The 11,915-nt window shown below is 32.6% G+C and overlaps 1 protein-coding gene across 1 annotated transcript; it reads left to right on the top strand.

Annotated features, from left to right (window-relative positions):
• The first annotated feature begins 5,647 nt into the window (after positions 1-5,647).
• On the top strand, positions 5,648-11,072 carry LOC141480770 (uncharacterized). The gene is made up of 4 exons (XM_074171175.1): positions 5,648-5,722; positions 8,220-8,521; positions 8,771-10,245; positions 10,465-11,072. The coding sequence occupies exons 1-4, from the start codon at positions 5,648-5,650 to the stop codon at positions 11,070-11,072; spliced, it is 2,460 nt and encodes an 819-aa protein (XP_074027276.1).
• The last annotated feature ends 843 nt before the right edge of the window (positions 11,073-11,915 follow it).

Here is an 11,915-nt window from a genome sequence, read left to right as displayed (position 1 = left end):
TGAAAGTAGCTGTTTCAGGAGGACTTTCTTTCAGTTTGTGTCTGAAAGTTACTTCTGAAAGTTACATCCATGTATAGAGTTACTTATTTTCAAATAATTACTTCCTTCCTTTCTTTGGAAGAGTCACTCATACCCCTTTTTGTATCAAGATGGAGTAGTAGAAAGCCAAAAACTTTCTTTCCCAAAAATCATAACATTTTTCCCATTTTGTGTTCATTCTATTCGAAATTTTCGCATGTGCAGAAATTCCGATTCAGAGGATTAGAAACCACATAAAAGTCACGTTGAAGTATTATTTGCCATGCAACAAAACATGTGAGTGTGTATAATAGCTTATATAGGTGGGCTATATTTGAACAATTATTATCAAACGCAATGAGGGGAAAATACCCGACATCGATATCGATTTTGATGAACGGTTTGTTTCCTTCCTTACATAAACATTCGAAACTTTACCACATTTACATTGATTCCTTACTAAGTGAATTATGGTCATTTCATTGGTCTTCTGAGTTTTCAGTGCTGCCAAAATCCTAATTAGTTTGGTTTTAATGACAATCTATTTCCATGATTCAGCTGTTATACTCACATCATGAATTAAGTTGAAGTCTTCAAGAGATCCAGTCTGTGTCAATTCTATAAAAAAGTGAACGTAGAAAACATACGAGGTGTGGCTGCGTATAATCCAATAAGTCTTCCGCGAAGATATTTATGACGTGTGAGAATTTTTGCGTTCATTAAAAGTTTCCAAAATGGTCAAGAAAACACTGAAGATGATGCATGCCTCGTCCACATCAAGAACAGGTTGAACTAATCTAATTCAATCTAACGATTATTTCACTACTAGTGAAGACATCATTTCTAGGCAAATATCCTTTGTTAGACCATCCGTCTCATTCACCTGACCTGCTCTCATGTAACCCAATGTCGAATCTGCATTGAAAGGAATCAACTTTGATAATGTTCACCGCAGTCATACATGTAACATCAGACATAAAAACATGCAGACTTCACCCAATAAACCTGGAAAATAACTCTGACATAGTTTCATTGAAAACCGTATCACATGTTTTACTATACAATAGGTTTTTCAGGTACGTTGTGGAAACAAAATTACACCTATTCAGTGCTTGCTACACCTATTCAGTGCTTGCTCCTCATGTACGAGTATTAATACTCGTAATTCAATTATACTGTCTGCTGTCTACTCAGTGACTAGTAATTTTACAGTCTAGTCTACGGTTTTTCTCACCGTTTCTGGATATCAGCCATGGTCTGCAGATTTATTTATACCTAGAAAGACACAGACGGTATAAAAGTGTCCGATGTGTCCAAGTTTATGAGCCGCGATCTACTGATTTTTATACTTATGAAGATATGAAAGGTATGAAATTGTCCGATGTTTCCTAGACTGCAGGTATACCTGCATTGTATACCTTTGAAGATATAAAAAGTATAAAATTGTATGAGGTTTCCGGGTTTTCTAGTCGTGGTCTGCAGGTTTATTTTTACTTATGACGGTATAAAAGGTATGAAATTATAGGATCTTTCCGGATTTATCAGCCGTGGTCTGCAGGTTTTTTATACCTAGAAAGATATAAGAGGTATGAAATTGTCCGATGTGTCCAAGTTTATGAGCCGTGGTCTACAGGTTTTTTATACTCATAAAGGTATAAAAGGTATGCAACTGTTCGGTGTTTACAAGTTTATTGGCCGTGGTCTGCAGGTTTTTTATACTCATAAGGGTATGAAAGGTTTGAAAATGTCCGATGTTTCCTAGACTACAGGTTTTGTATAATTATAAATATATGAAAAGTATAAAATTGTACGAGGTTTCCGGGTTTATCAGCCATGGTCTGCAGGTTTTTTATACCTTAAAAAAAAGATATGGAATTGTCCGATGTGTCCAATTTTATGAGCCGTGGTCTGCAGGTTTTTATACTCATAAAGGTTCGATGTTTTCGGGTTTATTGGCCGTGGTCTGCAAGTTTTTTATACCTATAAAGGTAAAAATGGTATAAAATTGTCCAATGTTTCCCTAGACTGCAGGTTTTGTATACCTATAAAGATATGAAAAGTATAAAATTGCAAGAGGTTTCCGGATTTATCCTCCATGGTCTGCAGGTTTATTTATACCTATAAAGGTATGAAAGGTATAAAAGTGTCCGATATGTCCAAGTTTATGAACCACGGTCTGCAGGTTTTTATACTTATGAAGGTATAAAAGATATTAAATTGTCGAATGTTTCCTAGACTGCAGGTTTTGAATACCTATGAAAATATGAAAAGTATAATATTGTACGAGATTTCCGGGTTTATTATATATGGTCTGCAAGTATTTTATACCTTTAAAGGTATAAAAGGTATGAATATGTCCGATGTTTCCGGTTTATCAGCCGTGTTCGGTAGGTTTGTCATACCTATAAAAATACAAGGTATTAAATTGTAGATATAAAAAATATAAACAACCTCGTTGTTTAATAAACCCGGACACATCTGACAATTAGTAATTTATGATGTTTGAATTTTTACACTGCTCATCTACGATGTTGTCTAGTATTGGACCATCATACAGAGTTCATTATACGGCTATGAATATATTTCTCATGGATGTCCTCAAAGTATTGGCCAAATCAGTAGAAAATAAAATTTGAAGAGTGGTTTTTCTCTACTATTACTCAACAGTAACTTATAAGCCATTTTTGTAAGGTGTAACATTATATATGGAGTGAAGCAGCCTCATTTTTCCTTTGTTTTGAGTCATTCACATATTTTGATACTAGTATATTTAATATACAAAAACTGTTCAAAACTTGAGTGAATGTTAAAATTTCATTGACTAATAATTGGTAATGGGTATATGGTTATGACATCAAATCCAATCGTCCCAATGGAAGGAGATGAAAACCGAATAGATGATAGAGCTCAAGGCCATACCAAAGAGTGCATATATCAAAACTACTTCATAGATTGATAAAACGGGACTACTTTCAAGGGGACAAAATATAAATTGATGAATTAATGAATATTTTTTGAGAAAAATGAAAATTCAACTTATTTTTTGAACATAACTTCTAATAAATTCAAAATATGTTAACACCTTCTTTGACAATGGAAAATTTCTCCTAAAAATGAAGAGTATTACAGTTCTAGCGTGCGAAAGAAGTGTTTTTGATCGATCCATTTCACACCAGATGCATCGATTCTACCTCTGAGCAAACTTCAATTATCGAATCTTTCTGCCACCAAAATCAATTTTTCATTTTATACATTTATCCAATTATAATAATCGTGAATAAAATTACATTATCTTATTGGTGGATACTCAATAAAATAACTGGAAAATGACTGGAAAGTTTTTATAGCAGTGGTCGAGCTTGAACAGGGGAATGTCTCCAAACGATTAATTTTCATTATCGGAATTTTCCAGGCACCGAACCTCTCGGTAGTTTCCACATACATTCATCACTGTCGATAGGGACAATTGAAGTGATAGGTAAACGAATAATTTTCAGAAATAGATTATTATGTTAGATCGAAAGCGAAAAGTACATTTCAGTTGTTTGCACAACTTTGTCAAACAGTAGACATGATTTGAACTGAAATAAGTATATTTGTATTAGATGGACTATTTTGCTTCATATTCATTCTGATTTCCGATAAAAATATAATCAGGATGGCTTAATGTAGTCGAGTGCTTTTTCTAAAGTCATCCGTGGCCGCATTTTGTTTTTATACTGTTTTATTCGTTACCTGAATAATGAAGACGAAAATTAACATTTCTTTTATGAATACAGTTTACTTTTATGTTTTGTTTCACATCCAGCCACCATGTTACAATCTTCCGTTCTAACCCCCCCCTTTTCAGTGTTGCCAACACCGTCTAAACCTATATCATAAAATGTGTACTAATGCAACATATACTGTGTATTATTTTTTCAGTTTTCAAATGAATTTATCTTTAAAAATATTCTTTTGACTGAATCTGAACATGGAAAGTGCTATTTATTATTTCATTCAAACAAACATAATTTTAATACACCACGCTCTTACTGGGTACCCTGTATAACCGTTGAATCAATGTCTAACACTGTTATACAGAATTTTTTTCATAAATTCACTCCTTCATCGCAAAGCTCTACACTCACAGTATGTGAGACGTTGCAGGAAGGCTAATCACTTTGTTTTTCACTTTTTCAGGGTAGAAACGATACTGATTTTCGCCTGTTAGCCTAACTGTTTTCAAAACTCTAGAAAGGTATAAACTGGTAGATTTTGTCAAATACATCCAGCTATTCAGAATTGTTCGTCCACAGCGAAATGTGACGATCAAGATTTTGAAAGATTTCCTGACGATAGCCATATAATTTTCTTGTCTTCGTAAACTAAAAACTCCAAATCATCGTACTCGTCGAAAATATCATATCGTTTGTTCTATAAAAGGTTATTCGTGAATACTCGTATTCGTTAAGTTGAGAGGTATTACCCTCTTTCCAGTTCCCCAATTGAATATAACATATAAAAACAATTTCAATAGCTACTAAGAGGAAAATAAAGTTATTTACCAATATAATACGACATGAGCATCGGAATATGCATATACAACTTCCAATATGTTCAAATATAGAATCAGAGTAAACAAAAGTGATATAAAATTGAAAGGACTGAATTGGCTTGGAACGCTAATGAAACAGGACATAAATCCAAGTTTATAAAAACAGAAAATGGTACAATTCACAATTTTCAGTCAACTGATCATGAATTTACAGTCAACATTTGTTGGAAAAGATACAATTTCACAAATGAAAACATAATGTGTCACTTTTTCTTTACGATCGTACGGTGTATAATTCACTTGTCACATATTTCCATCAGTCATGAAAAAATATAGTGGTCCAAATTTGTGTTTTTTACTACTTTACTCACACCTGTGACGCCACGTTATGAGCTATTACAATTGTTAACCCTGCGTCCGACATGTGGACTTTTGATACATCTGTAGACACGTGGGGTGTGTGAGACCCCAATATGATTTTTCTGTTGATATAACATTTTTTTGAATTTCAACATAGTTGTTTTAAGAATTATACTGTGATATCTCCTTTTGCAATTGAATAATTTTCGATTTACCAAAACGAGCAATAAATCGTTTTATTCCGTCATTACCAAAACAATAGGTTCTTTTAATGGACAAAAATATAGATTTACTCGAAGAAGTCTTTTGCACATAAAACGATTAAATACATATCAAATTGCTGGTTCGAACAGATAATAAAACATCATGAAATAGAAATTGAAAAAAAATTATTGAAAATCATAAAAAGTTACAGGTCATCAACATTTGCCATTTCTACGCAAGATTTGCAGTACATTTCTGCATGGTCCAGATATATGAATTTATTGCATCAGATCCGTCAATTTCATCATCACTTCCTATTTCATCCCGTAAGGACTGAAGACGGGCCATTTCTCCCTCATAATCACCTATTTTTATCGAATAATCTGAAAAACATTTGAATGCGCACAATTTTGGAACGTATACAGACACGTGGGGTTTCGTGCACCCCAGTCGCTTTATAACAGCTCTAATTCAAACATACGTCAAACGACAACTGATTTGTGATGTGAATATGAGAGTGGAGACTATATGCGGAAGCTACTAAATATATCCAAAGCTGGGGTGCCAATTTCGAAAAGTTATATGGATTTTTCTACGGCTGAGGTATGTCACACCCCACGTGTCGGACGCAGGGTTAATATTGATTCTAAGTATTGTTTCGCTTTTACCTGTGGGTTTATCAATAATTAACTACTCTGAACCATAATCAAACTCAACTTCACGTGTCGGACGCCGGGTTAATATTGATTCTAAGTATTGTTTCCCTTTTACCTATGGGTTTACCAATAATTAACTACTCTGAACCATAATCAAACTCAACTTCATTTTATTAATAATTTATTTATTTTTTATTTATTTATTTATTTTAAAATAGGAAATCCTAATATGAATACAACTCCAAAAAGGTAAAAATGGTATATAAAAAATTATAAAATAGTATAAAAATTCTTCTAACAATAAAATACGTTCACATAATATATAAATACAAGAAGCTAAAAAGATAGAAATGTGTTCCTGAGAATATTGTCCCATAACACAGAACAACTTAGGAGTATTTAGAATAGTTAGTTCCATATTACAATTATACTAGGGCATAAAAACAATTATTCGAGTGGGTAGGTAATGAAATATTCAACATATCACAACGTAACACGATGTAACACAATGTATACAGAACACATAAAAGCTCGAACCAATAACACAATTCGATGATGTGAAACATACAAATCAAAAAAATCCGAAAATTCATAGAGTACCGAAAAATTCATATGTAATATATATTTTCAACTGAGCCTTGAATGAAAATAAAGTAACATAATCTTTAATGTGGTATGGTAATTGGTTGAAATTATTCAATCCTCTGAAAAACAACGATTTCATAGATTGCTTCGTTCTTGTCCTGGAAATGTGGAATTGATTGGTGGTTCTTGTGGTGTAGTCATGAATTTGATTATTGTACGTAATGAAGGAATCAAAATATCTATATCTATTACATTTTAAGATGATTCTCAAACCTCGATTTTGCAGTTTATGTAACTTCTGTATATTGTTTTCATCTAAAAGATAAAGCAGAGTGGAACAATAATCAAAATGGGGCTGTATAATGGTTCTGTATATTGTTATTTTTGAAAACATGGAAACTTCCAATGAAATCCTGGAGAAAAAAATAGTTTTTTTAATATCTTTTTACAAATATAGTCACTGTGTGCATTGAGTGTTAGTGATTCATCCAACACGAAGCCTAAATACTTGAATTCTGACACCCATTCAATTTTGTCTCCCTCCACTTCGAGTTGAAGCTTTTCATAGTCAATTGATTTCAGTTTATGTTTCTTACTAATTATCATTGATTTGTTTTATTCGTATTGATTTTTAGTTTATTTTCGTTTAAATATTTTTCATTTTTTTTCAACAATCGATTCATGCGCTCCACTGTTTCTACAGCGCCATGTCCATAGCATGCAAGTAACATATCATCTGCAAATAAATTCAAAAAATCATAACCTTGTATATAATTTACATCATTCAGGTAAATTATAAACAGCAGTGGTCCCAGAACACTCCCTTGAGGTACGTCTATATTATTTGAAATTTCATTTGAGAAACTGTGTGACCTGCCATTGAGATAATTTTTGATCCAACTTAAGGCTATTCCATCGATTCCATAATATCTCAGTTTACGAAGTAATATTTGCCTATCGATAGTTTCAAATGCCCTCTTGAAATTAAGTAACACTGCTACTATAAATTTATCACTATCTATTTCATTCTTCCATTTTGAAACTGTCAATTGAAGGGCAGCTTCACACGAGTGGTGTTCTCTAATTGATATAACAAAACACTTTAAGTAAAACTTTAAGTATTATTCAAATATTTGTCGCCTTATAAGGTCGCTTTGCACCGCACTGTCCGCGAAACTTGACTATATCGCTGTGCTCGTAGGTATCGTTTATATGCGGCAAATGAACTATTCCGAAACCGGTGGAGAATTCCTCAGAAATCCATCGAAGCCTGTGGAATATTCGCCGGTGCGAATATTCCACAGGCAATCGAAACGGTGCGAACATCGAGTAGCCGCGAAACGTCGGCCGTTCTGGCGCACTCTTGGCTACGTCACAATTGGTCTATAGCTACCAGTGGCGGCTGGCGTTATTTTCTTTAGGGCATGATTTACAACGATATTTATAAATCCTGCTTTTCTGTGTTGCGGTCTGCAATCGCTTCAATGCCATCTTGCAACTTTCCACCACAAAAATGCTTTAATTTTAGATAGAATAGAATATGAATTCATTTATACTGAACAATAAACAGAATGGTTTTCACTTACATGATGCACATTTTTTTTAAAGTTTCTTACATATAGTATTCATTGAGTACCATTGATACAGTTAAAATCGATATAACATATAAAAATTATATTGGTGTGGATATAAAAGATAGTGATTTTGGTGATTTCTATCCACTGGGAAAATCAGACAATTGCCCTATAAAAATCGAATTCAACTCAAACTCAAAGAAGAGAGAAGTTCTCAAAAATTGCAGTAAGTTGAAAGGAAAAAATATTTCCATATCGAATGATCTAACCCATAATCAAAGACAGGAATTTAAAATTTTGAGGAAACATCTCTTGCTTGCTAAGCAAGAGGAGAAATATAAAGACAGTTATATAAAAGGAAACAAACTTATTGTGAAAGGAATTGCTTATGGAATTGAAGATCTCGAAAAAGAAGAAAAATTGGAACCTAAACACAGCAGTGCACCTTCCACTCCCACGGTCGAAACTATAAAGAAAACAACTTTGGAACAACTAAAAGCTCCCTGTACCCCCAAGGCCCCAACAACAAAGAAACCGATTCAACTGATTCCAACCCAGAAAGTAACACAGGAGAAGCCAAGAACACGGTCAGTAAACAAAAATTAGGTGCAATAATGATATTTCAACTGTTTTCCGTCCCATAATTAAAGCATGCACTCTCGAAATTTCTAACTGGTTGTGAATATTTTCTATCGAAAAATGAACACATACATTCGCGATTACGAATATAAAATGAAAATAGCCAAAGAGTTTACTACTTTCAGTGAATTTAACTTAATTTCAGAGCAACGGGAAAATATTCCTGAATTTAATATAATACATCAAAATATCTGTAGTCTTTTCAAAAACTTGGATGAATTCACAATATATCTAACTCAAGTTCACCAGCAGTTTGACTGTATCATCTTAACAGAGACGTTCAAACTTCCCTGCCTGGAAATATTTAATTTGGATAACTATGATATGATTGACAATGAAGGTGATGTTAATAAAAACGATGGCGTAGTTGTTTATATTAAAAATGGCTACGACTTCAACTATTCAATAATAAGTATTGGAGGATGCAAGTCTATTGAAATGGAAGTTAAATCTAAATCAGGACAAAATATTTTGATTTCAGCTATTTACAGATCGCCTGCAAATAATGTGACTGACTTCCTCATAGAACTTAGGGACTATCTGTTAAAAACTGCATCTAAAAATTGCGGCTACCATATTTTCACGGGCGATATAAATATAAATATTTTAGAAGAAGATCAAGTGGCAGCGGAATATTTGAATACACTTTATGAGTTTGATTTCATGTCGTACATTAAAAACGTGACAAGACCAAAAAGCGGAACATGCTTAGATCATTTCTTTATCAAATCAAAATCAGAAAAAACTAATATTAATTCATACGTGATGAAAACAAACATAACAGATCATTACACTATCATTGCAAAAATACAAATGAATAAAGATTTTCAGCAAAACCACTCTAAACTAATGATAAAATGTATCAACTATCCAGGTTTGAGAAGAGACTTACATGACTTCGATTGGAACCAGTTGGTGTCGATTGATAACATAGACGATGCAACAGTATTCTTTCTCGATGTGTTGAAGGACAAAATTGAGGATAATACAAAACATAAAAAAATCAAACACAAATTCATTAAAAGAAAAGTTTGGATAACCGACGGCATAATACGGTCCATTATCGAAAGGGATAGACTATTTAGAAAGTACCGAAATAACATGTCTGACACAGTTTCCAAAGAAGAATATTTGAATTACAGGAATACACTGAATAGTTTGATTAAAAGCAGGAAAAAGAGTTATTACAGACAAAAAATTGAAAATAATAAAAATAGTAGTCAAGCATTATGGAACACAATAAAAACATTGAATAAAAATCAAAATAATAAAGGAATAGATCAAATCATTGATGAAAACGGACATCTCACTGTTGATAAGGAAGAAATTTCTGACATTTTCAACAATTATTACATCAATGTCGGTGAAAATCTGGCTAGGCAGGTAATATTTCCAGAAAATCCTCCTCTGAGTAGTTATTCTTCCCGTCATTCTATGTTTTTTCATCCAACAGATGAAAATGAAGTAATAAATCTCATCGATTCCCTCAAATCCAACAAAGCACCAGGAATTGATGGAATCAAATCAGAAACACTGAAGGAAATCAAAAATGAAATCGCAAGTCCGCTGACACAACTTATAAATAAAGTAATTATAGAGGGTCATTTTCCATCAATTTTCAAAGACAGCATTGTCCAGCCTCTCTTTAAAAAAGGCTGTAAAAAAAACCCAGGTAACTATCGCCCAATTTCTCTTATTAGTAATTTAGCAAAAATACTAGAAAAAGTCATAAAAATAAGAATGATGAAGTATATAGAAAAATATGATTTTATTTCAAATAGACAATTTGGGTTCCGAGATGGTAAATCTACGGAAGTTGCAATCCACTTAGTTACAACCAAAATCTATGAAGAGTTGGATAAAGGCCATCCATCCCTATGTGTTTTTTTAGATCTTGCAAAAGCTTTCGACACGGTCAATCATACGCAGTTGTTAGAAGTATTGCAAGATCTAGGATTTAGAGGAAAACCTTTTGAATTACTGAAAACTTACCTTCTAAATAGAAAACAATGTGTTAGAATAAACGAAACATTGAGTAAAAAATTAAAAATAAGATGTGGAGTACCACAAGGAACCGTACTCGGTCCAATACTTTTTATAATTTACATAAACTCTATACTCACCTTCAATAGCTTAGGTACGGTTTCCAGTTTCGCAGACGACACTGTCGTTATGTATGAGGATGATACTTGGGACGGGTTGAAAGAAAAAGCAGAAAAAGATATGGCAAATTTAAATAAATGTTTTGGACAAAAAGTACTTTCAATAAACTATGAAAAAACCTGTTTCGTTCCATTTTCTTGTTACGTCAGTGGCCTCCCGGACTACGATAAGTTACAAATTGATATAAGCTCGGATGAAACTATTACGATTAAAAGAGCCAATAATACTGGATTTCAAATATCTCAAAATTCTTTATCAATCATTAGTGGAAACACGACTTACTTACGGTATTCTAGCTTGGGGGGCAGCAACGAATGCTCACTTGCAGAATCTTGAAGTAATACAAAAAAGATTTTTGAAAATTATATCATCCAAACCAATGAGGTATTCCTCCGACCTACTATTTGCAGAAACGGAAGTCTTTGATTTGCGTCAGCTTTATTACTATAAAATTGTGATGAGACAATTCAAAAACAGATTTAATCTCCTACTCATCAGCCATAACTACCAAACTCGTCTGAAAGCGAATAATTCTCTGAAAACGAAACCAGTCAGAAAGAAAATAGGACAGAGAAATCATTTTTTTTTATCTAGTAAATTTTATAACTTTTTGCCGACGGAAAACAAAGAAGTCTCAAACATATACTCCTTCAAAAAAAAGACTAAACATTATATTCTTTCTTTAGAACGTAAGGCTATCCATTCATTGTTTGAATATTAGAATATTCCATATATTTTATTTTGTTGATTATTGATGTTCGTTACCTATGTTATGATATTTATGTTTCAATAATTGTGTGTAAGGCTCATTAGCCTAATTTTATTAAATTGACTACAATTTCATTATATCACAAACATTTTAGTGAATTATACATGATTTTATACATATAACTCTCATATAGAAATGCAACTGAGCCCTATTTTGAAGTGTACTAATTATTGTCAATATTTGGAATAAGTAAATCACCCACGCACAGGCACTGCCTTAGTGGATACTTGTTTATTCGAAATATCTCTGAATGAAAGTGCACTATCATTATATTATTGTATTTTATTTTAAGAAACTTATTATTATTTTGAGAATTTATTGAGAATAAACTTATTATTATTATTATTATTATTATTATTAACAATAAATAATGAAATGATCGTAAAAAGATTCAGAAACATTTCAGCATT

This window comes from Leptinotarsa decemlineata, unplaced genomic scaffold, assembly GCF_025532065.1.
Source record: "Leptinotarsa decemlineata unplaced genomic scaffold, Ldec_3_MD MMD2_tig00000008_RagTag_RagTag, whole genome shotgun sequence".
Lineage (NCBI taxonomy): Eukaryota > Metazoa > Arthropoda > Insecta > Coleoptera > Chrysomelidae > Leptinotarsa > Leptinotarsa decemlineata.
Note: the sequence above shows the minus strand (reverse complement) of the source record. Positions and strands in the feature narration are given on the sequence as shown.

Bases quoted from the DNA above. Each gene is read 5' to 3' on its own strand.
- LOC141480770 (XM_074171175.1), top strand. From the start codon at position 5,648: ATGCGGAAGCTACTAAATATATCCAAAGCTGGGGTGCCAATTTCGAAA. The intron at 8,522-8,770 runs GTCAGTAAACAA...AAATATCTGTAG, and splicing joins CAGGAGAAGCCAAGAACACG to TCTTTTCAAAAACTTGGATG. The intron at 10,246-10,464 runs GTAACTATCGCC...GTGTTTTTTTAG, and splicing joins AGGCTGTAAAAAAAACCCAG to ATCTTGCAAAAGCTTTCGAC.